The following is a 27,364-nucleotide window of genomic DNA, read 5'->3' as shown; positions in this document are numbered from 1 at the left end:
CAATAAATTAAATAAAACATAGAAAAACAACATTCACCTAATTGAAAACATAGGAAATAATGACATGATTTTAGCATTTTACAGCCAAAATACCGCAGGATCCTCGCGGATGCAATCGGTTGATACTTTATTAGAGCATCTCCAACGGCTTACCTAAATCTAAATCGGATTGCTGTACCTAAAATCCATCAGAATATCTAAATACTCCAACAGATTATCTATATAGATCATTGACCTAAATATAATACAAAGAGAGTGGATTGCTATATTTTGTTGTCACACGCGAGAGCCCAACTGCCACCGTACGGATGTTTCAGCGCTCCTCCGCGGCCTGCGCCCTGCTCGGCCGTACGCCGCCCCATCCCGCCATGCAGCCCCTCCCCCTTGCTCCGCCTCGCCGTCGCACCGGAGTAGCCTCCGCATCGCCTGGCCGTGCGCCACCCTTCCCGAGGCCCCGCGCTCATCCCGCCGCCGCGCCATCTTCGGCCGCCGGACCTCACCTCCGAGAGTCCGAGCTCGCCACCGCCTGCCCTCACCTCTGCATCCGCCGCGCTGCCTCGTGAATCGAGCTGCGGGCCGTGGCCCCATGCAGCGCCGCTCACTGCGCCGCCCCGCGCATTGAGCTGTCGGGCGCCGCTCCGCGCCGCGCCGGGCGCCGCGTTGGCTGCGCACGCACTGCACGCCGCCGGCCATGCCGCGCAACGTCGTGACGGCCACCGCGGCCCCGCACAGCCACCGCCTGCGCGCATCCGCCCACAGCGCGGCCCCCTTGCGGCAGTCTTGCCGTCTCAGCCGAGACCCGTCGCGGCCCTCGATTCGCCGCGGAGGAGCAAGAGGTGGTGTAGATTCCAGCGGAGGGCGGTGAAGGGGTATGGTCGGCATCGATTCAGGCGGAGCATCTCGTCGATTCGACTGCGGCCGGAGGAGCTACGCGGGGAGGGGAAGAAGAGAGGTGAGGGGAGAAGATAAGCCAGTTTTGCAGATTGGTCCTTAACAAAGATTCTGTTCACAAATTTGTCCCCGAAGGAAATATAGGTATCCCAGTTTAGGAATGTTGTTGGAGATGAGCTTAAAATTTTCCTAAAAACCTTCTCTTTCTTATACTAAAACTCGTTTTAGATATTCAAATATACATATGCTGTTGGAGATGCTCTAAAGCAACTTGTAGTATCGAACCCGACGCTGTCGAACCCTTATGTCATCCATCTTGTCATACTTGAGGGAGAAGGTCATCAAACGGTATGTAGCACTGCGTTGGGGCACACCTGCGCCTTCTGGCTTCTCGAGCAGCACTTGATCAGCTTTGTCTTCCTTGACCTTTACCTGACAAGAGTTGCCTTCCTCAACCAAGACGCACTCCACAAGGCAGAATTTGCGCCTGTATCCCAAGTAGATGAGGCTAGCGCTTACACGCCTATCAGCTGGGTTCTTGCTGAACACCTTCTCCTTGCTGCGCTTCCAAGCAGGGGCAGGGCAATGTCTGTTGCCAGTGCTGGGCACGTCGCAGGCGTAGAGGTACCCAAAGGTCTCCGGGTCCTTGGAGAGCCCGACCAAGGCTCTCAGTTCGGATTCATAGTGTCCACGGCCAGTGAAAGGCAGCGTCCACTCACCGAGATTTTTCCACACAAACACTCCCGTTTCGAAGCTGAATGTGGCCGTAGCTTCTTCTTCTCCACTCTTGGTGCTGACGAGTATGGTATGTCCATCGCCATCGGGGTGCATGGCGTAGGAGGTGACATCCATCCTAGCGAATGGCGGCACTGGTAGCTGGTGCCACGACCACTTGCCATTGCTATCAAAATCAGATCCAGCATCAGATTCATCAAGCGATGAGCCATCACCATCAGATTCGGAATCAGGTTGTTCCGGCGGAAAACGGCAGAGATCAAAGCAGCCGGAATCCAGAGCGAATAGCCTATCGCCACCGACGGGGAAGTAGATGGGGTAAGCCGGATAGTTCGGCTCAGGGCCAAAGAGGACGCTCCGCGTGCGGACGTCGATGATCTGGACGGCGCCGGAATCATTGTGATGCATCCCCATGATCTTGGTGCCAAAGGCGGACGTGAAGTGCTGGGGAAACTCACGCGGCGCCGTCACGCGCCGGAAAAGTTTCGGCAAGCCCTGCTCAGCGCCTTCGCCTGAGTCGGCCGGCAACGGGAACTTGCGGATGCTGTATCCAGAGTCCCAGTCATCACAGACAAGGTAAAGGTGTGGCCGCCGAGGCTCCGCCGTGCTGCCGCCATCACGTTCACCGCAACGCCGCCGCTTTGGCATCCTCATTCCTTGATCGCCGCCTTCTTATTACCCGTGGACCTGATCCCTGCGATTTGAATTCGAAGAAGAATCGATTTTAAAATAGAAATCAATCAGGCCCTATCCTCCCACTGCAGCTCAATTCGACAAATCCAGGGCAACAGCCAACAGAGAAGAAAAGAGGAGGACACCTATAGATCGAAGATGGATGGAGCGGTGGATAAGTTTCGCGGGTCACCCAGTGGACCTCATGAGCCGCTCCTCAGTGCTGGAACTCATGGGCCGTTAGCAAACTAGCTTCCGTGAGGCCCACGGAAGCCCAGTGTACTTGATCGAGTGTTGCATGACCCATCAGCCCATCATCTGGCACCTGGTACGACTTGGGCATGTGGTCTGTAAATACTCGTACACAGACAGTAAAATAGACAACATATATAATAGCGTGTCTATTATATTATCTATGTATGATTTAATTTATGTATGGACACATCATACATGGTGATTAAGTATAGCTTGATTCTTGTGTGCTATTTTGTTTGTTTGAAATGATACATATACGATGTTTACCTTCTTAGGACTGTTACTTAACTGTTAATTTTATTTCATGTCATTCTAACCTGCCTAAAAGACTTTGCTGATATTACAATCTTTCACTAGTGATATATTGTAAAAGTGCAAGGACCCAAATGCAAAAATAGCTGCTCAAATATCTCGTGACTGTCCCTCTTGAATCCTCTTTCTCTCGGTCTTTCTTGTCTATCTCCTCTTGAATCCTCTTTCTCTCGGTCTTTCTTGTCTATCTCTGCTGGCCTGTGACCGGCAGATCTTGGAGGGGAAGTGCACGTGGTGTGGTGGCTGGCGGGCGTCGGGCGGATTAGTGGACGAACGGCGCGGCGGCGGGCGTGCAGGCGAGCGGTGCAGCTGCCGGACGGCGTGGCCGAGGGCCAGCAGCGCAGCTGCGGATGGCATGGTGGAAGGCTAGCGGCGGCGCCGTCGCACGGCACGACGACCAGAAGGGGACGCGCACGGCAACCGGGCGAGCGGCACCGAGGAACACAGGTGCCCCTATTTCACGCTCGATCCGGGGGGTCCGTCGCCTCACACCCATGACTCGTACCGACGATGACGCCATGGGAGCACGAGGCACCGGTCGTCGTCTAACCGGACGATGGCTCTCTCTCCTCTGTCTCTCTCGTCCACCTCTCTCTCGTCCACCTCAGTAAAATTGATCTACATGGCACCATATAGATAACGTATTAATTGACGTTGTACATGCCCTTATTCCGACCATGATTCGTACTCCCTCCGTCTTAAACTACTACGTTTAGTTTTTTTCAAAAATCAACCAATAATACCTCAAAATAAGTTATTTCAAATAAAAATATTACATATTATAATATAATTTATGCTATTAGTCTATTTGATTATCTCTTTATTCATCGTTAAAGTTGAAAATGTTTGATTTGAAAAAAATCTAAACGTAACTGTATTAAGGTACGGAGGGAGTAGATGAACAGAACGTAAGCACCGACGCATTCGTCGCGTAGTCTTAGGCCTACTATTGGATATCCATACCCTCTCTGAGTCGACACCCACTTCAAATGGGGAAGGTATGGATAGAAAATTATATACCCATTAGAAATAAGTAGGGTAGGAGTTAATTATTCATTAGATATAGGTGAATTAGGAAGGGCAAGAAGTGAATAATAATTATATGGATTTTGGTGTGAACATTTGCCTGGATCCTCCCAGTGGCAGGGATGCAGTCCTCGACGATTCGTTCAGCGAGCGCGTGCACAAGGTGGCGCCGTCGCATTCGCTGGCCGGGCAGTCCTCAACGCTGGCGGCGCCTATGAGGCCGAGTTGCAACGACGAGCGCCGGCCGCCGTCCGGCCTCGATTTCGGGCGCGGCTCACAGCAGCAGCAGCGAGCCCGCCCCGAGCTCCACTCCCGGCGTCCATCGTGTCCAGCGCGCTGATCGGCCGCCGGTGAGGATCTGAGCGAGGATGAGCAACCACGGCGGACTCCAGTAGCGGCGCGCGCGCGTGGTGGTGATACGCGGGCCTGGCCATGGCGTGGTCAGGAAAACGAAACGACGAGGATTCACAAGTTGCAAGCGTCGCGTGTTCGTCTTGCAAGTTGCACAGGCCACGGGCATGGAGGAACATGAACAGTTACTTGATAAAGATAGTGAGATACATCGCATAAACATACACCCACAACTCGCATCGCATAGATACCTCCTGCTTGATTATTTTCGATCTCAATACACAGACGAACACGACGTGCACACACAGCAAACTAGACACCGTTCCGCTTCCACGCGCAGGTGTAGCAGCCTAGGCTCGATCTAGAGCAGGTCGGCCATGAACCTGAACTCCTCGATGGTGATGGCGCCGTCTCCGTCTCCGTCCAGGCACTCGACGATGGCGGCGCAGTCCTCGGCGCTGGCGCCGCCCACGGCTCCGATCGCCCTGGCGAGCTCGTCCGCCCCCACGAGCGCCCCGCCCGCTGCCTCGAGCGCGGGAAGCGCCGACTGCAGCAGCTCCCCGAGCGCGCCCAGCCCGAGCTCCCCGGCGTTCATCACGTCCAGGAGCTCCTCGACGCTGAGCCGGCCGTCGCGGTCGGCGTCGGCGCGCGCCAGCATGTCGCGCGCCTCGGCCTCGGACTTGTCCAGGCCCAGCGAGGCCAGCAGGCCACGGAGCTCCGGGGCGGTCACGAGACCGTCGTTGTCGGAGTCGAACGCCTGGAACGCCTCCACCAGGCTGCTGATGTAGCTCAGCGCCTCGAAGTCCACCGTCACCGGCCGCCCCGGCGCCGCCGCCATTTTCGATCTTGATGTGGTGAGCGAGTCCTTTAGTTGACTGCTATGGCTGAGAAGCACACGGCCTTAAAAAGAGCAGGTGAGCAGTGATCTCGATCCTCGGTGCTCGGTCGACGGTATGCCGGAGCAGGATTGCAGTGAGCATTGTGCACGACAGGGACTGGACTGGAGAATCTGAATCTTTGGTTGCTTTGTGTCGACATGGAACGGGACATATAATTGAGCTTGAGCATCGTGTTCGCTCGCCGCGATGCCATGGGTTTGGATAAGCCATGAGCCGGCTGGATTCTCACGCGATGGTGGCGTGTAGCGTGTTGTTGTGGGGATGGAGTTGGAGATATACGACGGGTAACTGGGCCGAATTGGGCTTCTTGTTATGGGCGTGACAAACAATTCAACTGAAAAGGCCTAACTTTTAGTGGGCTTTCTTAAGTGGGCCTAAACTCTTTGGTGAGTTGCGTGCGTGATTTCTTCAGCTTTTCCGGTACCCAAAAATTGGGCCTGAAGATGTTGCAGACCTCCAACTCCTGCCTTTTTCTCTCTCTAAAAAAAAAAATCTTGGCTGGCCTCGAAGAGAGGAAAAAGCAAGAAAAGCTCATCACGCTCGTCCGTCAGTCAACGGCGTTCGTCAAGCATTCCTCGAATAGTCCACCAATCAAATCCTTGAGAAAGGCTTTCACATCACCATATCTAATGCTGATTTTTCTGCCATTTTTCAATGTTGACATTTAAATTTATGTCTTCTCCATGTGACAAAATAGGTACCCATCACACCGCACTTTTTCGCACCTAAAAAGACATGGTCCGTTCATTTTCATTTTCACAAAAAAAAAGAACATTGCCCCCTTGCAATTATTCAACACGGCCGTACGACTTGGCTGATCTGCTTTGCTGCATCCATGCTCTCCATCGCTACGGCTGCCGCAAAACGCCGGGCAAAATCAACACTCACCTACACGCAGAGCCCTCTATATTGACCGGTCACGGTCCGGAGCTTGATCCGGCCGGCACCCAACGAACTCGTCAAAAGCCAAGCCGATCTCCCTCTCCGGCATGTTCGCGAGAATAAGAGAGTCACCATGGAGAAATTTCAGGCAGGCATTGTATTGTACCCTAAAGTTTTCTGACCTGAACAACCTGAACCTGAACCTTCCACGTACAAGGGCAACAAGCAGGGGCCCCAAGAAGAACTGGTCCTGGATTTTCAGAGATAATGTGGCCGGCTTACTTGCCCCTGTCTGACTCGCCGCCATGCCGTTGGACTCGATCGAGGACTCTCTGAAGTCTGAATCGAGATGTTCAGGATCAGATTTGCATTCAGAAAAAATGGCAATCGAGTCTCAATCAGGATCAGTTTTGCATTCAGAAAAATGGCAACCAGCTCTGAACCACTAACAACAGGTTATTACGCACACTCTGATGAGCGCTGAGGTCGTAGAGACCAGGCAACTGTTTTCAAGGAGTTGGTAGGTCATTGGATCAGCATACGGAGGTCAACTGCTCCGGCCGGCGATGCGCCACCAACCGGTGAGTTTGGAGTTTATTTTTTCTAATGCGTGTGTGAATACATCACTGTAATTTTTTTGGGGGGAAGTTTTTCGATTACGTGAACGCCTAGTTACTTGTTTGGTCATTTTCGATGAGGTACAAGTGGTGACAGTACATTACAACCGCCGGCCTATTGAGTATTGACCGCAGCTCGATGTGTCAGAGGCCGGGACATTTTTTTTTTCTACAAAAGGAGATCGACCCCAAGCTTACGATTGTGTGTGAAAGAAGGGTTTGCGCTAGATTACATCTGCATGCGATCGATTTACCATGATGCAAGTCAAGGAAAATGACGGGGTTAGAAGTTAGATTACTGGATCAGTACGGACTATGTAATCAATTCAGCCGTTGTCAAAACCACCTCACCTAACCAAACCGTTCACCCAAAGATGTTGACCATGCGAGCATGGGGACCGATCGGGCACGTTTCTTTTTTTTTTTTTTGAAAGCGATCGGGCACGTTTCTGACTTTGCACACAAGATCGAGACCTGGACTGGACATGTGAAATTAAAATCAGTACTGTAGAACGCACGGCGTGTTTGGTTTCGTTCTGTCTGTGGTGCATGAACCGTCTTAAGCATTTTGTTTTTTTTACTGGAAGTACAATTAGTTGACCAATTAGTTGCTAAGGGCCTGACGGCTGAGCCAGGCCCTTTTGTCGGGATCGTCTGACCCCGACAATTATTCTACAAAATCATTGAAAAATCACTATTACGCAATGCTCTGCGTGCGTGCGAGAGATGAGAATAAAATCTTCGCATGAGATTGTGGAACATATACTGCCTAAATCGAAAGACACTCCAGAATAATTTTTGCCCATGCTTTTCTTTGGAGCAAAAGAGGGAAAAAATTTATTTTAGCAAAATGCAAGTGATATTACTAAAGTGCTTAGCAGGCATTATGAAAGATCTTGACTTATATGACCCTGCTTCTGATTCTAAGTGGTTTGTATAATTTTAGTGGAGACAAGACAAGTCGAATATATACCAAAGCATCACAACACATGTCCATCGAATAAGTCGTGTAAGTGTGGGCAAACCATTTCCCCGGCAACTCTTGGTGCTTCCAGGATGCGGATCACACTCATCTCCCAATCCACCCACGCACGAACGCACGCACGCACGCACGCACAGCCGTCCATCAGGACAGGGACGGCTGCTGATGTGATCCTTCCAACTCAACCACCTCTAGTGTCCAGACGCTTACAACTCCACCGCCTTCTCAAATCCCAACCAAACCACCGGCGATCATGACGTCACGTCAACCCTTCTCGTCGTCTTCATCCATCTCAGGGGGTAAAAAAACCCATCTAGTATTTTCTACGCTCTCGGCGTACGCAACGCGAGAGGGAGACGCCAGTACAATACGGTAGTTGTTTGACATCGCCGGCGAGGCAATTAACGACAAGAGCTGCAGAGGGCGTCAGCATCTGGACGCGTTCGTGGCTGCATGCATCAGCTAAACCGGCGGTTAACCGGCTAGTCGTCGCGTCTGATGCGGCTCACCTGATTAAAGTTTCCTGTCCACGTTCGCCGGTGTCGTAGCGTAGTGTGAACGCAGGGGAGTAGCGCGAGATACTGGCGGTCTCTGTCCGAAGACCGGGTCTATACGCCGGTGATCTTCCTGCTGTATGAAGTGACGTCTGCAACCGCAATGCGTTTGTGTGCAACGAGTGATGTGAACTGAATGATGCTTCTTCGCAAAATAAATAAATAAATAAATAAATAAATCGAATGATGCTGATAGCAATAAGTGAAGAGTGAATTTTTTACAGACGTATCAAGAGTGAAACATTTGAATTTTGAAATGCTTTGATTTCGAAACGAGTGACTTTGCTCGGGACTTTGATTTCGAAACGACGACCGCACGAGTGTCCGGCTTGGATGAATCCAACGGGCCGTGCCAGCAAGTTGTGGTAGTAAAACTGCCGCTAGCAATTCAAAAGCCAATAAACCATCGCTGTCCAGAAAGGAAGAAAGAAAGAATGCACTTTTGTAACTATACTGTATGAATACAAAGACGGGAGCAGAAGAATAAGGCCAGTCTCATTTACAGGTGCCTTTCCCTTTTCTGCGAGTCAGTCTAGTACATGTGTTTTGCATGTCACTAAAAAAGATGCAGGTCTGTTTAGCACAAGCTCAAGAAATTATCGGAGCTGGAGCTAAAGGTAAAGGTAATTGGTTGAACAATTTTCGTATTACTTGGATTAAACCATTTTATTTCCATCATTTCTCCAGATAAAAATCACACAAATTGGTTCGCAATCCTTCAATCCCCAGCAGCTCCAAGTACTCTATGCACATATTATCCTTCGGGAAAAAAAACGAAAATGATAAAAATCTATGCACATCTCACGGCGACCTGACTTGCCCATATGACCATCTCCCTGTCCCACGTTACCTCCTCCCATATTTTTTTGGTCACGATCCATGGATCCATAGCCCATAGACGCATAGGTCATCGTCGCAGAGTCACACGCCGTAGGGCCAAGGCAAACGGAGACGCTTCCTTTCTTTCTCGCAGACGTACACATCACCCGACGCTCCAAAAGTAAACGGCCCGGCCGGGCGTCGCCGCAGCAACACAGCCACCCACCTCGGCCGGCCCCGCTCCCCCCGCCCGGCCGCGCCATTATCCTCAGCCCTCACCTCCATCCACTTGCTCCTCCATCAGCCACAGACTGCGCACACATTGAGCACGACGTTAATGATTGCCTTTTAAAAATTATAGCATCGATTATGTGCGAGATGAGGCCAGAAAGATTAGATATGTAGATCAAGATAAGTGTGTAGTGCTCCTCGATGCACCTGCCACTTCCTCCAGAAGTGCCCCGAGGAGACGCGAATCTTCAGAGTGATCGGCCGTTGCTTTCACCTTTTTCCTGTTCTGCGAAATCGTTCCGGAAAAGGGTTTACAACTGTCAGGAGAACAATGAAATGGATATGGAAAGAAATTGAGCAGTTTCTTTTGCTGAGTTTAAACTGTCCTAGGTCGGGGGTTTTGACGGTCAATTGATTTCTTCTCAAGGTTTTCTTGTTCTACCATATAGTGAAACAATATGCAGCAAAAACTTTCAAGTGAGATTAGGTTGCTGAAATGGTTTGGTTTCTTGTCCATTAAGAGTCCTATCATTGATTCAGAAGATATGCATGAATATATGCAGCTATAAATTATCTCAGCATGGTGCAATATTCAATACCAACCTGGGCTCAGAAAAGATATTCAGTGGCAACTTCCAAAGTTTGATGACGACCCGGGGAAGGATAACCAACTAAGGCTTTGTACAGGAAAGTTGGACTTTTGCACGTAGAATTGTAGCTACCGAAGCAAAACGTCAAACATGTGAAGTGGGCAAGAAAAGTATTTCCTTTTATTTTTTTTTCCCACTCTGGAGCCTATTGAAAAAAAATATGCTGGTGGCAAACGTGTAAGAAACTGATTTGGATGTGTCTGCAACATATACCTTAGCCATTTTTCCTCGAGGGAACAAGACGAGGAAAGATCAACAGCACAGAAAGAACAAACAGCTTCTTCTTCCCCCATGCTGTCGTAGAAAGAACCTCTGTTCTTTAGCTAGTCAGACCCCAAATTGAGCGTCTCTGCATCAGGGAGTTTCATGAGAGAATCATGCGGCCACTGAATTTGCCATGCTGCAGCAGTAGCTCCTCAAAACTACCCGTGCCTTCCTTTGGCCTTGCCTTCGTCCTCCTGCTCTCCACAGCCTCCTTCGTCAGCTCCTGCACGGAGCAAGAGAGGAGCTCCCTCATTGACTTCCGAGATGGGCTCTCGTTGGAGGGCAATGGCGGCCTCAACAACTCATGGATCAACGGCACAGACTGCTGCCAGTGGGATGGAATCACCTGCACCAACAGCGTGGTCACGGAGATCATGCTTGCTTCTAAGGGCCTCCAAGGGAAGATCTCACCGTCCCTTGGCAATCTCACCGGACTGCTGCACCTCAACCTCTCCCGCAATTCACTCTACGGCAGTCTACCAGCGAATTTGTTGTTCTCCAGCAGTATAATCATCCTGGATGTCAGCTTCAACCACCTATCTGGTCCTCTGCTAGAGCAGAGATCCTCAAATCCTGGCCTTCCTCTCCAGGTACTGAATATCTCGAGCAACTTCTTTACAGGGCAGTTGCCATCCACAACACTGGAAGTGATGAAGAATTTGGTTGCTCTTAATGCAAGCAACAATAGTCTTATGGGACCAATGCCATCATCTATTTGCAACAACGCCCCATCACTTGCCATGCTTGACATTTGTTTAAATGAATTCAGTGGTACTATTTCCTCAGAGTTTGGCAATTGCTCTATGTTAAAAGTACTCAAGGCTGGTCACAACAACCTTACAGGGGTTCTACCTCATGAACTTTTTAATGCTACCTCATTGGAGCAGCTCTCTTTTCCAAACAATGACTTACAAGGGATTCTTGATGCATCCAACCTAGTCAAGCTCGCCAATCTGATCATCCTTGATCTTGGATCAAATGGGCTCCGTGGCAATATACCAGATTCTATTGGGCAGCTGAGAAGATTGGAAGAGCTCCACTTAGACAACAACCTGATGTCTGGAGAGCTACCATTGGCCCTAGGTAACTGCACAAGGCTCAAGTACATCACCCTCAGAAATAACAGTTTTAGGGGAGATCTTAGCACAGTTAACTTTGCCCAGTTGGATCTGAGAATTGCAGATTTTTCGATCAACAAATTCACTGGTACAATTCCAGAAAGCATCTATGCATGTAGCAACCTAATTGCACTGCGGTTGGCCTACAATAATTTTATTGGGCAATTCTCACCAAGAATAGGCAATCTCAGGTCCCTCTCCTTCCTTTCTATTACGAATAACTCATTTACAAATATCACAGATGCACTTCAGAAGCTCAAGAGCTGCAAGAATCTCACCTCCCTGCTCATTGGAACCAACTTCAAAGGTGAAACCATACCGCAAGATGAAGCAATTGATGGTTTTGAGAATCTTCAGGTTCTGACCATAGATGCATGCCCATTAGTAGGGAAAATCCCTGTTTGGCTATCAAAGCTCACAAAGTTGGAGATACTAGACCTATCAATTAATCAACTTACTGGATCAATACCATCCTGGATTAATGGACTGAAATTTCTCTTCTTCCTGGACATATCAAGCAACAAGCTAACAGGGGATATCCCAACCACATTGATGGAGATGCCAATGCTACAATCAGAGAAGAATGCTGCCAAGTTGGACCCAAAGCTCCTTGAGTTACCTGTATATTGGACACAATCACGTCAATACCGTGTGCTCAATGCTTTCCCCAGTGTATTAAACCTATGCAACAATAGATTCACAGGCATCATTCCCCGAGAGATTGGTCATCTGAAAATGCTCGATGTCCTCAATTTCAGCACCAACAGCTTTTCTGGAGAAATACCACAAGAAATTTGCAACCTCACAAACTTGCAAACGCTAGACTTGTCAAATAACCAGTTCACAGGTCCAATCCCATCTGCGTTGAGTAATCTGCACTTCCTTTCTTGGTTCAATGTGTCTAACAACGAATTAGAAGGTCCAGTTCCAACTGGTGGACAGTTTAACACATTTACAAATTCTAGCTACAGTGGGAATTCCAAGCTATGCGGCTCTATGCTCAGCACCCATTGTAACTCAGTTCAAGCGCCTCCAGCCTCCATGAGAAGGAAGCACAATAAGGGCATTGTTGCGCTTGCCTTATGCGTGTTCTTTGGAGGGCTTGCCATCCTTTTCCTGCTGGGACGTCTTATTTTGTCCATCAGAAGAACAAAATCTGCTGACAGGAACAAGGGTAGCAACAGCAGGGACATTGAAGCAACTTCATTCAACTCTGTTTCAGATCACCTGTGTGACGGGATAAAGGGAAGCATTTTGGTGATGGTACCTCGAGGCAAGGGAGAATCAAACAAGCTCACATTCAGTGATATCTTAAATGCCACAAATAATTTTGATCAGCAGAACATTATCGGCTGTGGAGGTAATGGTCTAGTCTATAGGGCTGAGCTGCCCTGTGGATCCAAGCTTGCGATCAAGAAACTCAATGGTGAAATGTGTCTGATGGAAAGAGAATTCAAAGCAGAGGTTGAAGCACTCTCCATGGCACAGCATGAGAATCTTGTGCCACTATGGGGTTACTGCATCCAGGGAAGCTCAAGGCTCCTCATATATTCTTTCATGGAGAATGGGAGCCTAGATGATTGGCTTCACAACAAGGATGACCCCAACTCATTTCTCGATTGGCCAACAAGACTCAAGATTGCACAGGGAGCAGGCCGCGGCCTTTCTTATATCCACAACACCTGCAAGCCTCACATTATTCACCGTGACGTCAAATCCAGCAACATCTTACTTGACAGAGAATTCAATGCTTATGTTGCTGATTTTGGCCTCGCCAGATTGATCCTTCCTTATGACACACATGTCACGACTGAGCTCGTAGGCACTCTTGGTTACATTCCACCTGAGTATGGGCAGGCATGGGTGGCCACGCTGAGAGGTGATATATACAGTTTTGGAGTGGTCTTGCTTGAGCTGCTCACAGGGAAGAGGCCTGTCCAGGTCTTGACCAAGTCAAAGGAACTTGTCCAATGGGTAAGGGAGATACGGTCTCAGGGAAAGGATGTTGAGGTCTTGGATCCTGCACTTAGAGGAAGAGGACATGATGACCAAATGCTGAATGTGCTTGAAGTAGCATGCAAGTGTATCAATCACAATCCTTGCCTGAGGCCAACCATCCAAGAGGTTGTGTCCTGCCTGGACAGTGTAGATGTGAACCTGCAGGTGCAGACGTAGCTAAAGGACAACAGACTCTAGCTGGTAATCTTGTACCTCACCTAATTAGTTGTAACTTCAGTAGAAGAATGATTTTCTAACAAATCGTACAGTAGTGTGTGCCGTGTGTACATCTCTGAAAAGAACAGGCTCACGGTCATGAGCCCTTTTATACAATTTTACTTCTTTTTTTGGGAAAATCCTGTACATCCAAGCTAAATTGCATGAACATGGAAAGTGCATGAAAAGAGTATTGAGCTCTAGCTTAATTCACCTACATTGGTTTTCTAACAAATTGTACAGTTATGCATTGTACTTCTGTGAAAGAAAAGGCTCACAGTTATGAGATTATGTACTCAAATTTCTTGCTCTTTTGTGGACATTGTGCATTTCGAAACTTAATTGCATGAACATTGAAACTGAAAGTGCATCAAAAGCATGAAGAAGACGCGCCAGTGCTGCACAAGGCGCGCAAGATGAAGAAGACGAGCAGCGTCACTGCTGCACAGAGCTGAGAGCTCCCCCACTCCCCTATGCAACCTCCCACGCCGCTGAGCGCGCAGGTCAGCACCCCAGCAGCCAGAACAGCGATTGACATGGACAACGCCCAGCAGCTGCTCGATTAAATGCCACCAAGGCAAGACCGGAAACTACTGTAGTTGTGTTCTACAAATTGTAGGCGAGCAGCACTTGCAAAGATAATTTAGCCACTGATAAACACGGACATCCAGACGAGTCTGATGTCATTTTCTTGCTGCGCAGTACATTTTCTTACTGCGTAGTGCTTATTGCAGTTCTGGCAATTAAGCTGTTAATCCATATGGTTCATATAGTATTTCAAGTTGTGATGTTCATGGATCATGAGTACACAACAGTAGAAAAATATACGGAACCATAGCATCAGTATCTTAAATTCTAGCCATAAACCAAATTTGATTCTTCAATTTATTTGCAACTAAGATATTTTTTGGATCTGCACAAATCAATTGGTTGCTTTTGAGAATTCCAACTTTCTTTGTGATTTCTTTATAAACTAAACCATTTCAATAGCTTTCCGTGCATACCATCTTCATTGAACTTGTGTGTTTAATCAGCCTCTGAACAAATTACAAGACTACTTGTTTGTGATATTGAACCAGCCCAAAATTTGCTCCCAGATTGAGATATTAATGATCTTAGAGGACAAGGGTAGATACATAAGAACTGTTTACTCCAACAAGGGCGCGGCAAAGCCGCGAAAACGGTGTGGTGAACCCTCATGAAAACAGAAACCAGTATGGATCCACGTACTTCTGCTAGAAGATGCCAGTCATTCAGTCGCTTGGGATTCAAAATTATCCAGGTAGTATACATCTTCTGCTAGAGGATCCGATGGAGTCCTACTAGATTCAGAGCAACCATACAACACAATGGCAGGAGTGTAAAAGCATCCAGTTGATTCAGAGCAAAAATGAAAACAATCTACACTTCCACAGGCCATAGTATCCTAATAGTCCGACAATTTCGCATGAAGAATTCTGCGAACAATCACCTGTAAAGTCTATACAAGGCAGAGATCGACGAGCAAGCACGGGAAAGGACTGCACCGACATCCAAACAAAACAAATGGCAGGGGCATCAAGTGATATATACTGACCAACGGGGACTGGAGGCAGTAGTTTGCTGCCGGAGGTTTCCCAGCAGCGCGCGAACGAATCCATGGCGGAACGGGACCGGCCGCTTCGGGACGGCCGTGGCCGTGCGGGAGGGAAGCCAGACCCAGACGGTGGCTGCGGCGGCCGGCGGGGCCGCGGGGGAGGACGGAATGGAATGGAGAAGGCAACATGGACGAGCTGGGCCTGAGCCTTCTTGGTCATCAGTGGGCCGTCATGCAAATGACCGAGGGGTTTCATCTGGCCCAGATGTGATGAGCTAATAGGGCAGGGGCGCAGGGCCCTGACTGATGGATCCTAAGAACGAAGCCTTTTTTGTACTAGGCCCAGAGTAATTATAATGTGCATAGGACTGAATATTTCCTTTTCTTTTATTTTGATTCGAGGCCCTGAACAAATCTGCAAATGAAGAGACACTTATATCCTCCGTTAGCATCGGCAGATCAAGGTGATTAATTTTTATAATATGGTGAACCTCAGTACAAATTAGGCTTTAACAGACTTCAGATGTGCATCCCTTTCTTGGATCCCTGCTACAGGCCTGCACCATCGGTTTTAAAATTTGCTCTGCTCCCCGCTTCAGCTTCCAATCCATCCATGCTGCAGCTTCCAGTTGCAGCATCAGCATCTGTGCGCGCAGGCAGAGCAGCAGAGGCATCGTATGTGTCCTGTCCAGCGATCCAACCATACACCACATAAAACAATTCAGACACCTCATGATCAGGTACTCCTAATCACGCAACGGCGTCGGACTTGGACCATCCCTATTCGTTTCGAGAAGAAAGGGTAGCTCCCTTTACAGCCGTGGCAGGCTCATGTGCAAGTCCTCTGAACACTCCCTGGACCTGGAACAGCTTCATCTTCAGCAGAGCAGACACAGTTACGAGCTTAATCAGCGGAAGGAAGAATCACCAGTAAATTAATCACCATCGGTAACTGGTAGTCTGGTATCAGTAAATCTGTCGGTGCCGTACATCATTGGGAACCCGGGTCCCATCCCTCGTACGCGGCAGGCCGTCCACCGCGAAAAGTTCACCGTCGCCGTCGCCGCCGCCGCCGCGTGCACCTTGTACACACACGCGTACTCGCTGTACCGTGCTCAAAAGGCGAGAGGTGAAAAGGCACGGCAGGCGAAGCTGGTGGTCGCCGGCTGGAGGGGGGCACGTGGCGGCGGCACGCCGCCGTACATATCGGGGCGCCAGGAAAGGAGCTTCACGTTCCAGCCATGGCCGATCACCAGCTAGCTCTGGCGCCTATATTTTTTTTTATCAGGCCTGCACGCACGGCGCCCTCCACGCGCGGCAACAGCTGTGTGGGTGTGGCGGTCGCTTGACTTCGCTCGGCCATCAGGCCATGGATGGATCAGCATCAGCACCACGCCGCGCTCTCATCATCACAAAGTCTCTCCCTGCTCATCTCTGCTTCCAGATGCAGATGCTCTCGTCATCTTATTACCGCGTTGCAGGCTTAAGAACACTGCAGAATGTAATTTTAGAAACTGCGAGGTACAGTGGTTTCAGAGTTGAGACTTTCAGACTGTCTGAACCGGAATGCCCCCAAATTCAGAGGATGTTGCCGGCTTTGCTTCAGTCTCCGCAGAACAAATAAGTGCGTCATCACGCAGCCTGATTAAACTAATTACCGACCATCAAAAGGTAACTGAGGCGTCGCGCCCGTCGAGATTCTTCTTCCTTCCTAGGATCCATTCCTGCTGCCACTGACCGCGACGCCGATCCCTATGCGAATTCACGACGGCACCGGCAGAGTGGCAGGTTGTCACTGAACCTGCAGGTTCCTCTCCTGTCAGTCAGTCAGTCAGTGTTAATCAGACAGGTTTGGAAATTTTTAACCGCGATCAACTTGCATGCGCCCGACGAATTTGGGGCGCTGCGGTTAACCAACCTCCACCAGTCCTGCGGTTCATCTGACGTGGCCGGGCGATCCTGCAGATCGTCTCCCCCTCCTTGTTTATTCAGACTTTCAGAGGGCACGCCGGGGGGCACGTTGCTTTGCAATAGTCTATTGCTGTTCCAAAAGTGCCGCGAGTGTGAAGACTACTCCTACCATTGACACTGACTGGACTTCAGGATAGTTTTCCCAGCAAATTCAAACAGTCCCTGGTTATCGTATCAGGGCAAGCTTTAATGCTCCAAGTTCAGAAATCTGAATCGTGCGATCCTGACTTTCTGTTCTTTCGATTCAGTTTGAACTTCTGACCTGCCAAAGCATGTATGAACTGTTGTCTGAAAAAATGGCATGCAGTTAGCTCTCTTGTGGCTTCCTGGTTTCATGCAGCCATTGTTGAGTCTGATGGGTGACAACTGACTGGATTTCTCTAGTCTCTAGTTAATCTACTTCAGCATAACGGTGTAGTAATTAACAACTGGAAGAACAGGAGGTTGCTATGCTTCTGTGGACTGTTTAGGAGAAGAAACTTCGACCGGTAAAAGTGAGATGGAACAACAGGAACCACGAACATCTTCCACAGATCACGTGCCTACATCACGTGATCCATCCACCTCCCCCTGCAGAAAGGAACGTGACGAGCAGTTAAAAATTGGCGCATTAGTCCTTGAGACCAACTAACCCTAGCCTTAGACCGAATTAAGCCAAGGGGTATAGCAGTGCAGTCAAAGATGCAGCACATGCCACCCAGTGGGGAAGATGCAGGAAAACAATCAGCACATGAATTCCCACAGGATGCTCTGGGGTGATGGTGATTAATATCTTGGTCACTCTATATAGCGGGTTCGGGTTGTCGCGTCGTGTAGCATCCGAATCCATTTGGAGAAAGAACTTTTCTTTTTCAGAAACACTGTACTGCCACCACTTGCGTCTAGTTGAATTTGAATTTTGAAATCATGCGCCTTGCGCTTCGAATTTGCCACCCGGTGCCAGATCAGACCCGGTTACCAAATTGCGCCGCTTGCTACTACTACATGCTAGTGGTTTGGTAGTGATTATAGTATCTGGCACTGAAATAAAACCCGCCCAAAGCCCATGTTAACTCCCACCACCTCTCCTCGATCCTTGCTCTAATCCACACACCACCCACTACCTCCCTCGCAGGGCGCTCGCACACTGTCCCAGGAGGAACACACCACACCACTCCACCAGGGGCCTGCAGCCTCTCTGCATTCTGCAGACGATGTCGAGTTCTTCCAGTTGCAGAAGGGTTTGTCGAGTGGCGCTGCTAGTGGCGCTGCTCCTGCTGAGCTCGTGTCCAGCTGCGTGGTGCACGGAGCTGATGATGATGGGCGGTGCCGATGCGGGTGCCAGCCGCCGACCGGCGGCGCGGCGGCTGCTGGTGTCGCGGCCGTCGACGAGCCGGCAGAAGGCGGAGCAGGCGCAGCAGCAAATGCGGGTCGACGGCCGGAAGACGCCGTTCAAGCAGCCCGCGGCGAGCTTCGGCCGGAGGATACCCAGATCCGGCTGGAACCCCATCCAGAACAGATGAGGTACGGTATGCAAGCACATTGATGCAAAGCTACCATTCTTTTTCAGATGATGGAATGAACAAAATTAGCGTGCGATCTATAAGCTAAATTGTTCGAAATTCAAAACTAAAGGCAGTTAGCAGCATCTCTCCCTCACTCCTTTTCACTCGCTTACACATGATCCGCAGTGCTCGTTTGTGGGAATGGTAGAGCAGGACCAAGCTCTGCAGCCTGAAACTTCCACTGATTTCTGCATGTTGTTTCCTGTTTCAGGGAATCAGCAGCGATGTGAGGTCCTGAATGAAGCCATGGACGAACCTGACCATCGGATGGTTCGTTTGGAAGCGCGCACGGTCGAGGAGCTAGGAAATCGCACACCGTCCGATCGAGCTTTAGGGTCGTCGCGTCTGCTTGTACTAGCTGCTTCCTAGCTTTTGCAATTTTGTAGTGCTACTAGTAGTTCAGTAGGTTTTTTTCCTTTTCTTTTTGTTGGTTTAGATAGTTACTGTTAGTGTATGTTAATTAGCCAGTCAGATGTGGTTAATAGCTAGCAGGTTATGTCAAGGTTGCCAGCTCTTTTCCCTTCCTGTTCTTTCTCGTCCAGATGTTCTTTTATTTGTTGGTTTAGTATGCAGCTGTAATATAAAGCTCTCGGTACATGGAAGAAACTTGCTAGACTCTTGTGAACTTTGAGCATGAGCATCCATCATGCATGTGTGCGCCGAATATTCTGGAAGCCCCAGCTCAGAAACGCTGACTGGTTGAGTGCTTGAGTAGGCAATGTACACTCAGAGGTGACGTGTTACTGATTACATGTTGCATATTGTTGCCGATGCAGAAGCAAACTCGTGGGAAATTTTACAAGTATTCAAGTAGAAACCTCGAGGGGGAAAAAGTCTTCAAATCGAACAGAAGAACTCTGAAAAAAGAGTAGAAAATGAGGGTATAAAAGGAATTCAGGAGTCAGATCCACCCCGACTGAAAAACGGTGCAGGCCCAGGCCCAAGTATACTCTCGGCCTACTGTATAATGGGCCCAGACTTAACGAACAGGTGGGCTTTCCTCAGATCCAAAACAATTGGGCAACTGGGCTTTCCTCTTCATTCGCACAGGTGTCCTCTCTGGCTTGGCGCTCATTGCAATGTTGCAGACAATTTATTTCCCCGATCAACTCGCGCAAGATTGCACCCATCAGTATCTTTTTTGCAAAGTGATGCAGAAGTCTCTAAGAATCTGTCAAATTTGAGACAGAAGTGTAAGGTTTGCTGAGCTACGAGAGCTTCTCAGGCTTCGCCCTGTCGCGCACAGCCACGTGGCCTCCTCCAACCATGTGCGAGTCTGCCAACGTCGGCCGTCCTTCTTCCTGCAAATGGGCCTGCCGGCGTGCATTCGTCTGCTTGCTCGGCCTGTTTCTGGGTTCCTTCGTTCCCCTCTGTGGGCTTCGCTGCCGCAGCTGGCCCGGACGTTGACTGGCGCGGCGTAGCGCGCTCCTCTCCCTAGTCTTTTACATCCTCGGATGTTTTGACGATGGTGTCCACGTTCTCGAGCCAGCTGACCACCTCCTGGATCGCCGGCCGGCTGAACGGCGCGGCGTCGACGCACAGGCAGGCCAAATCGAGCACGTAGAGCATCTGCGCCTCGTCGCCGTTCCCCCTCAGCCTGTGGTCCAGCACCTCCTCCCGCCTCCCCATCGCCCTCATCTGCGCCACCCACCCGACGAGCTCCCACCGCTGCCGCCGCGCCGGCAGCACCTCCACCGGCCGCCTCCCCGTGAGCAGCTCCAGCAGCACGACGCCGAAGCTGTACACGTCCCCCCGCCGCGTCGCCACCCACTCCTGCCCGTACTCCGGCGGGATGTACCCCGGCGTCCCCACCAACTCCGTCGTCACGTGGGTGGCGCCGGGGAGGATGAGCCTGGCGAGCCCAAAGTCCGCCACGCGGGCCTCGTGGTCCGCGTCCAGGAGGATGTTGCTGGACTTGATGTCCCGGTGCACGATCCGCGGCGTGCAGTGCTCGTGGATGTGGAGCACGCCGCGGCTAGCTCCGCGCGCGATCCGGAGCCGGTCGCACCACCGGAGCTGCTCGCCGCCGCCGGGACGGTCGTGGAGCCAGTCGTGGAGGCTGCCGTTCGCCATGTACGGGTAGAGCAGGAGGCGGAGCGCGCCGCGGATGCAGAAGCCACGGAGCGGGACGAGGTTCTCGTGGTGCGCCGCCGCGGAGGAGAGCGCCTCCACCTCCGCCCGGAACTCGCGCTCCACCAGGCACAGGTCGCCGTTGAGCCTCTTCACGGCGAGCCTCGTGCCGTCGACGAGCTCGGCGAGGTACACGAGCCCGTAGCCGCCGGTCCCGATGATGCTCGCCTGGCTGAAGTTGTTGGTCGCCTTGAGGATGTCCAGGAACGTGACGCGCCTCGCCGTGTCGCCGCCGCCGGCATCCTCCGACATGAACAGGATCGTGTCCTTGGAGTCGCCGTCGAGCTCCGTCATGGAGTCGAACAGGGACGCCTCCGCGAACTTCCCGCCGTCGCCGACCGATCCCTTCGACCTGGCCCTCCTGACTGCGATCACCACGCATCCCATGAAGAAGACGAGCGCGACCACGCCGAAGCAAACTGCAAGAACGATGGCCACGAGGATCCTCTTGCTGACTAGTTTGGACGACGAGGACTTGCCGGCGGCGATGAGTCCGGCACACGGGACGCCGATCGCCGGGCCGCAGAGCTTGGGGTTGTTCCTGAAGCTCCCCGGCGGGAACGCGTCGAACTGCCCGCCCGTCGGGATGGCCCCCTCGAGGTCGTTGTACGAGACGCTGAACACGGCCAGGAAGTTGAGCTGGTTGAGCGCCGGCGGGATGGGCCCCGTCAGGCGGTTCCGGCGCAGGATCAGGACCTGCAGCCTGGCGAGATTGCTGAGCTCCGGCGGGATCCCGCCGGAGAGGTTGTTTCTGCTAAGATCGAGCACCTGGAGCGTCACCAGCCGCCCGATCTCGCGGGGGATCGTGCCGGTGAGGAGGTTGTTGCTGAAGTTCAGCGTCGTGGCGACGCCGGACATCTGGTAGTACCCGCGGCCTTGCCGGCTCGCCGCGCCGTTGTTCGGCGTCAGGGTGAACGTGAGCGGCATGTGGCCCGGCTTGAAATCCGCCATGGCCTGCTCCGACGTCAGCAGCGGCAGCTCCGTCAGCGACGGCGGGACCTCGCCGGAGAGCTGGTTGCCTGACAGGTCCACGTAGTAGAGCTTCTTGAAGCCGCCGATCCAGCTCGGGATCGGGCCGGTGAGGCGGTTCTCGGCGAGGTTCAGGATGTTGAGGTCCTGCAGCTTCGACAGCCACGTCGGTATCTGCCCCGTCAGCTCGCAGTTCTTCATCACCAGCAGCCGGAGGTTCCTGACATGGTCGCCGACCCAGCCGGCGTCCGGCAGGGCCTCGCCGTAGAAGTTGTACGACACGAGCAGCGCGGTGAGGTTGTCGCATCCCCGGAGGTTCCAGAACATGCCGCTGATGTTGGTGAAGGAGTTGATGGTCAGCGACAGGAACTGGAGCTGGCGCAGGCCGCCGATCTCCGGCGCGACCTGCCCGCCCATCTGGTTGTTGCCGACGCGGAGCGCCTTCAGCGACTTGCAGGAGTAGATGCTCGGCGGCATGGTGCCGGTGAAGTTGTTGGAGGCCATATCAAAGATGGTGAGGTTGCCCAGGCCGGAGAAATCGACGTCATCGAGGTCGCCGACGAAGCTGTTCGACCGGAGGTCCAGGCACCGGAGGCTGGTCCAGTTGCTGAGCGCCGGCGGGAGCGTTCCGGTCAGGTTGTTTTTCCCGAGCCGGAGCTCCTCCAGCTTCGGCAGCTGGCTGATGGACTCCGGCAACTGTCCGGTGAACCTGTTGTAGCCGAGGTCGAGAGCGACGAGGTTGCTCAGCTTGGCGATGCGCTCGGGATCGAGCGTGCCTTGAATCTTGTTCGACGGGAGCAGCAGCCGCTGCAGCGGCTTCACGTCGAAGATGTCGTCGGGGAGCTCGCCGGTGAGGTTGTTGCGGCCGACGTTGAGGACGCGCAGCTGCGAACAGTTGGCGAACCCCGGCGGGATGCCTCCGCCGAACGCGTTCACGGAGAGGTCAAGGACGGCGAGCAACGGGCAGCTCACGCATAAGGATGGGATCGAACCTTCCAGGCTGTTGTTGCTGGCGTTGAGGGAGACGAGGCTCGGCGTGTTGTCCCAGAACACCGACGGGAACTGCCCTGCCAAGATATTGCTCGACACGTCGAGCACCTGCAGCGGAAGCGAACGGCCGGCGGCCCCCGCGGGCGGCGACGGCGACAGGTCCGGCAACGAGCCGGAGAGGCGGTTGTAGCTGACGTCGACGACGGCGGCGCTCGGCAGCGACAGCAACGCCGACGGGAACACGCCGTCGAGGCTGTTGCCGGAGAGGTTGAGGTGCGTGAGCGCGGTGAGGTTGGCGACGGACGGCGAGATCGTCCCGCCGAGCCCACGGCGCGGCAGCCAGAGGCGCGCGACCGCGCCATCGCCGCCGCAGCTCACGCCGTCCCACGTGCAACAGTCCACCGACCCTCGCCACGAGGCGGCGATCCCGTCGCCGGGCGGCGGCGAGAGCTCGGCGAGGAAGGACAGCAACGCCTCCCTCTCCTCCGCCGTGCACGCGCCGGCGCGATCATAAACACACAGCAGCAAGAATAGTACTATCACCCCCGAGACGATGATCTGGCGGCTCAGTTGCATCGGCCGCTGCCAAACCGCCATGAACTCGCTGAGTTCCGGGTGCTACGCATGGTTGTGGCCAATGGGGTTACAGAGCCCTCAAGCCTAGTCGAGAAAGGCGCGTCCTTCGACTATAAATGCAATGATTCGCAGCTCTCTTGGTCAATCTCGAAAACAATAACTGACAATTGCTAGCTGGTGCCCTCATCCTGAGAATAAAAATAGAATTATTACTGGTGCCCCCCAAATTAAAATGCTTATTAAGACGCAGGTCAACTGCAGGCAACTGAGACGATGATGCTAGTGCGCTGCAAGTCATCTCGTAGGGGCAGAGTTGACTTTTGAGATTGCCCCCTCGTGAGGGAACTCTGAACTGTGATTGGGCATGGAAAGGACGGTCCATTAGTCTAGCTGTCTAAGTACCAAGTTGTAATTATCTGCAACTGATAGGTTAATGGTTAGTTGATCAGGGAGAATATTTAGAAGTGCATGTTGGAGTAGTAATGCCTTGGGTTCATCGATGTCACCAGCTAGCCTTACGTGTCGTGATGGCAATTGCAGGATGGGTTTTTTGTAGGGACGATATTGTTCTTTTTTGTTGCCGTCCCGGTCCATGGCGAATGGGCGTGCAGTTTCTGTAATCTAGGGGATGAAAGTTGGTAACTGAAAATGTTACAAGGTACCATCTCATCCCACGGTCTCACGGTCTTTCCGGTACAGAAATAGTTGGTACGGCAGATAGACAACAACGTGCATGCCAAAGGAGTTGGGAGGATTAGGAATTCTTGACATTGAGAGGCTAGCAAGAGCCCTTCGACTACGCTGGTGCTGGTTTCAGTGGAAAAATGAGGATAGCTCCATGTATAGGGCTTGATATCCCCTGTAATAAAAGTGATAAGGATCTCTTCAACGCTTCAACAGTAATTACGGTGGGTAATAGCAAGAAAGCATTCTTCTAGCACTCTTCCTGGATCAATGGGACAGCATCGAAAAACCTAGCACCACTACTTTCCCAAAAGTCTAGGCGAAAAAACTTCACAATGCACAAAGTATTCCGGGACAACTACTGGATGGACCAAATTTACCCTCTTATTACCAATGACGAAATTAGAGAATACGTAAATCTTTGGGAGGAAATCTATATGCAACATCGCAATCCGGACACTGAGGATGAGATCAAGTGGAGTTGGACAGAAAATGAAGAATACTTAACTAAAAGTGCATACCTCATCCAGTTCCAAGGTCGGACAAAGAAAATCAACATCACTTCGATATGGAAGGCAAAAGCAGAACCTAAATGCAGGATCTTTGCCTGGATCCTACTACATAGAAAAATTGTAACAGCAGATAATTTGGCAAGAAGGGGTTGGCCAAACAATCCGATTTACAAGCTATACAACGTGGAACCAGAGACGCCGCCGACACATTTATGCAATGACTGCACGTACACCGCCGCGGTGTGCAGTGGTGGAGCTAGAATTTTACCACAGGGTATGCCGAAAAAAAATCTTATGCAATTCGATAAAACCATTTACAATTTGGTAAAATCATATTCTAATTCGGAATACCACATGCACTAAATAACATGATAAGTCTTAAATTCAAAGATTTAGCTAGAAACAATAACAAATCATAATATAAATTCATTTCCTTCTGATCAAGTCCTACAGCAGTCGATGATATTCATATAGCTTTTGGCTTTCAAATGGTACCTTTGTCCATCCACTTGAGATGTCCCTAGAGCTATTTCTGGCAAAATTGGGGAAAATGTCTGAAATATTCACAACAGCAAACAATTACAAATGTCAGACTGAGAATCATTCTTAAGAAATGAAAAGATGAACTCAATCCATGCTTAGAAATCTTTATATACTTTTCTTGGTGGCCCGAATTCCTCAAGCTGAGTGGTTGCCACAGGCCTACTTGCAGACTCCAATTGGCTAATCCTTTCAGCAATTGTAATACCAAGATTGCTTGAGCCTGAGGCAGCATTTCCCGTTTCACATCTCGTGAAACTCTTAGCATTTGCAATGCCGCTAATGTGGACCTTTTTGGGGGACTGAAGTGGCTACTTGCATGTTACTGTCCGTACCAGGAGGGGAGGTGTTCTCCTTGGCAGAATGCAGAGGCGACCGTCTTTTCACTGATGAAGACTGCCCTTTCTTTCCTGAAGGGGGAGATCTGAATTTGGTTGGCTTCTGAAGCAGGGATGACATCTGGAGCCTCCTTTTCTTGGCTGAATCCGTGATATCCTGATTAATAATAGAGCTCTCCTGCGAACAACACATAGGCCATGTTAGTCAGTAATTTAATGTTACTGTTCATTGACACAAGAAGAATTTGATAAGACAATGTATCACCTTCAGCGGTTGCTTGTCTACGCCATCAACAGACACCAAATTACTCGAGCACAGATCTTTCTTCTCCAGCAATTCCAAAACAGCTCCAGCAACTTGCTCATTGCCGCCCTCCCCGTGGCACAACGCATCCACGGATGCATCCATCCTGCAAGAAGGACTAACCGCATCTGTGACGGCCGCGAGCTCCTCGGCCACTCCCACCGGCTCATCACTGGCACGGGGACCACAGCAGTTCACCACGCCGGTTTCCTCACCGCCGCACGTCTCCTCATCCCCCGGCGCCGGTGCCTGGTCCGTCATGCAGGAGGACTCCGCCGACGAAGAAGACAGCCACGAGGCGGCGGAACCACCATCCTCCTCCTCGGCCGCCTCGAGGTCGCCGTCATCGGCGGAGGCGGCGGCGCCGTGGTCCTCGCTCTTTCGCTTCTTCTTCCTGGCGTAGTGCTCCTCGAAGAAGGCCTTCTTCTGCAGTCCCACGCGCTGGCCCTGGTGCGGCGGCGGAGGAGTCGTCGACTCGTCGCTGGCCGAATCGTATACCAGGCACTCGGGCGTATAGCTGGGCCCGGCATACCTTGTGGGTCCGCCCACGGCGGTGTGGAACCGTTTAGCTATATTGTTTGATCTACATCACTTGCCGGCAGCGAATGAAATATCCTCAATTCACAACTGTGGAAGCGAGGCAAAAGGCTAGTAGAGATGAAGAACCGACCGATGGACTTGTTATCTATTTTTCTTGGAATGTCCGGAAAGAATGAAACATGAGAGCTTTTAATCAAGTAGCAAGTCTTTTTAAGATGTGACGTTCCTTATTAAGGAAGATGCCTAGCAGTGTCATCAATACAGTGTAGCAACTAGGACCTATACCTTTAGCTCTGGCGCAGGGTTGTTGTTAGTTGTAATTGTGCAGTGCTGGTCTCTTTTTCTAGTTTGTTGTTTTGTTTGTTTAGTTGTTATTTCCTTTAAATTTTAAAAATTTTCTTCTTCTAGTAAAACTTCGGCAAAATTCTTGTTGGCCGTTCAAAAAAATGTTACAAGGTAAAAACGTGACGTACTTGATATTTCTTTGTTATCAAATCGAGCGCTACATTGTGTGTTTGCAACGAGCAGTAGTAATTTTCATTCTATTTGGTGATGATTTTGTTTATTTTGTGAGACACATAATACGAAGTTCCACTCCTGTGACGGCCTGTTTGCCATGGAATGTGAACACTGCGCATGGCTACCATGGAAAAAAGTAACGCTGTTTGTTCTTAATAAATCGAGAAAAAAACGAGGACTCGTGTTAAGTCAAGAATTAGAATATGTGTGGGGTAAGTTCAACCATAAAGAACCAACTCAGTTTGCTTGGGGTAAACTTTTGTGTAATAGCAAAGGATGGGTAATTTATCAACATTGACATCTATGTAGATACTTTAATTTATTTCATTGATTAATGTGGTGATTAAATTCTAGACCTTGAGGGATAATGTGGAGGGTCCTTTTTGTTCTCCAATTACTAAGATAATAGGTCATGGCACAACCTAAAGATAGGCCAAATATAATTTGTGTCTATATTGGAACAAAGTGGCACTCCACATGAGCTCAATGAACATATTTTTAATAAGAAAATGCTATATCACACTCAATTCTTTTATCTTTTTCCTCACACTTTTTTTCTTCCCATCATCACCTTCTCCTCTAGATTCAATGAGCTTTAGGGGTTATGACTTAGGAGTTATAGTTACGGGAGAGAGGGTGTACTTTATGTCTAGTGAGTTTAAACAGAGGATAATAATAATTTCTGGGATGGCAGGGTAG

At 50.7% G+C, this 27,364-nt stretch overlaps 3 protein-coding genes, 2 long non-coding RNA genes and 1 pseudogene across 5 annotated transcripts; 2 read left to right on the top strand and 4 right to left on the bottom strand.

The window, feature by feature from the left end:
- Positions 1-4,410: 4,410 nt before the first annotated feature.
- LOC117851593 (probable calcium-binding protein CML29) lies at positions 4,411-5,270 on the bottom strand. The gene has a single exon (XM_034733433.2). The coding sequence runs from the start codon at positions 5,078-5,080 to the stop codon at positions 4,604-4,606; it is 477 nt and encodes a 158-aa protein (XP_034589324.1). The 5' UTR covers positions 5,081-5,270; the 3' UTR covers positions 4,411-4,603.
- Positions 5,271-8,803: 3,533 nt separating this feature from the next.
- Positions 8,804-15,256, bottom strand: LOC117852597 (uncharacterized). The gene is made up of 3 exons (XR_004639886.2): positions 15,049-15,256; positions 9,434-9,512; positions 8,804-9,306 (listed from the first exon to the last, which is right to left on the bottom strand). It is a non-coding gene; the product is annotated as an uncharacterized lncRNA (long non-coding RNA).
- LOC117852596 (tyrosine-sulfated glycopeptide receptor 1) lies at positions 10,062-13,689 on the top strand. Its single transcript, XM_034734748.2, has one exon. The coding sequence runs from the start codon at positions 10,254-10,256 to the stop codon at positions 13,431-13,433; it is 3,180 nt and encodes a 1,059-aa protein (XP_034590639.1). The 5' UTR covers positions 10,062-10,253; the 3' UTR covers positions 13,434-13,689.
- Positions 15,257-17,729: 2,473 nt separating the features above from the next.
- LOC117851518 (uncharacterized) lies at positions 17,730-19,188 on the top strand. The gene is made up of 2 exons (XR_004639569.2): positions 17,730-18,522; positions 18,775-19,188. It is a non-coding gene; the product is annotated as an uncharacterized lncRNA (long non-coding RNA).
- Positions 19,189-19,296: 108 nt separating this feature from the next.
- On the bottom strand, positions 19,297-23,414 carry LOC117851517 (tyrosine-sulfated glycopeptide receptor 1). The gene has a single exon (XM_034733343.2). The coding sequence runs from the start codon at positions 23,247-23,249 to the stop codon at positions 19,998-20,000; it is 3,252 nt and encodes a 1,083-aa protein (XP_034589234.1). The 5' UTR covers positions 23,250-23,414; the 3' UTR covers positions 19,297-19,997.
- A 1,345-nt stretch (positions 23,415-24,759) lies between these two features.
- On the bottom strand, positions 24,760-26,784 carry LOC117853693 (uncharacterized; annotated as a pseudogene).
- Positions 26,785-27,364: the final 580 nt, after the last annotated feature.

This window comes from Setaria viridis, chromosome 4, assembly GCF_005286985.2.
Source record: "Setaria viridis chromosome 4, Setaria_viridis_v4.0, whole genome shotgun sequence".
Classification (NCBI taxonomy): Eukaryota; Viridiplantae; Streptophyta; class Magnoliopsida; order Poales; family Poaceae; genus Setaria; species Setaria viridis.
This window is presented reverse-complemented; position numbering and strand designations above follow the sequence as displayed.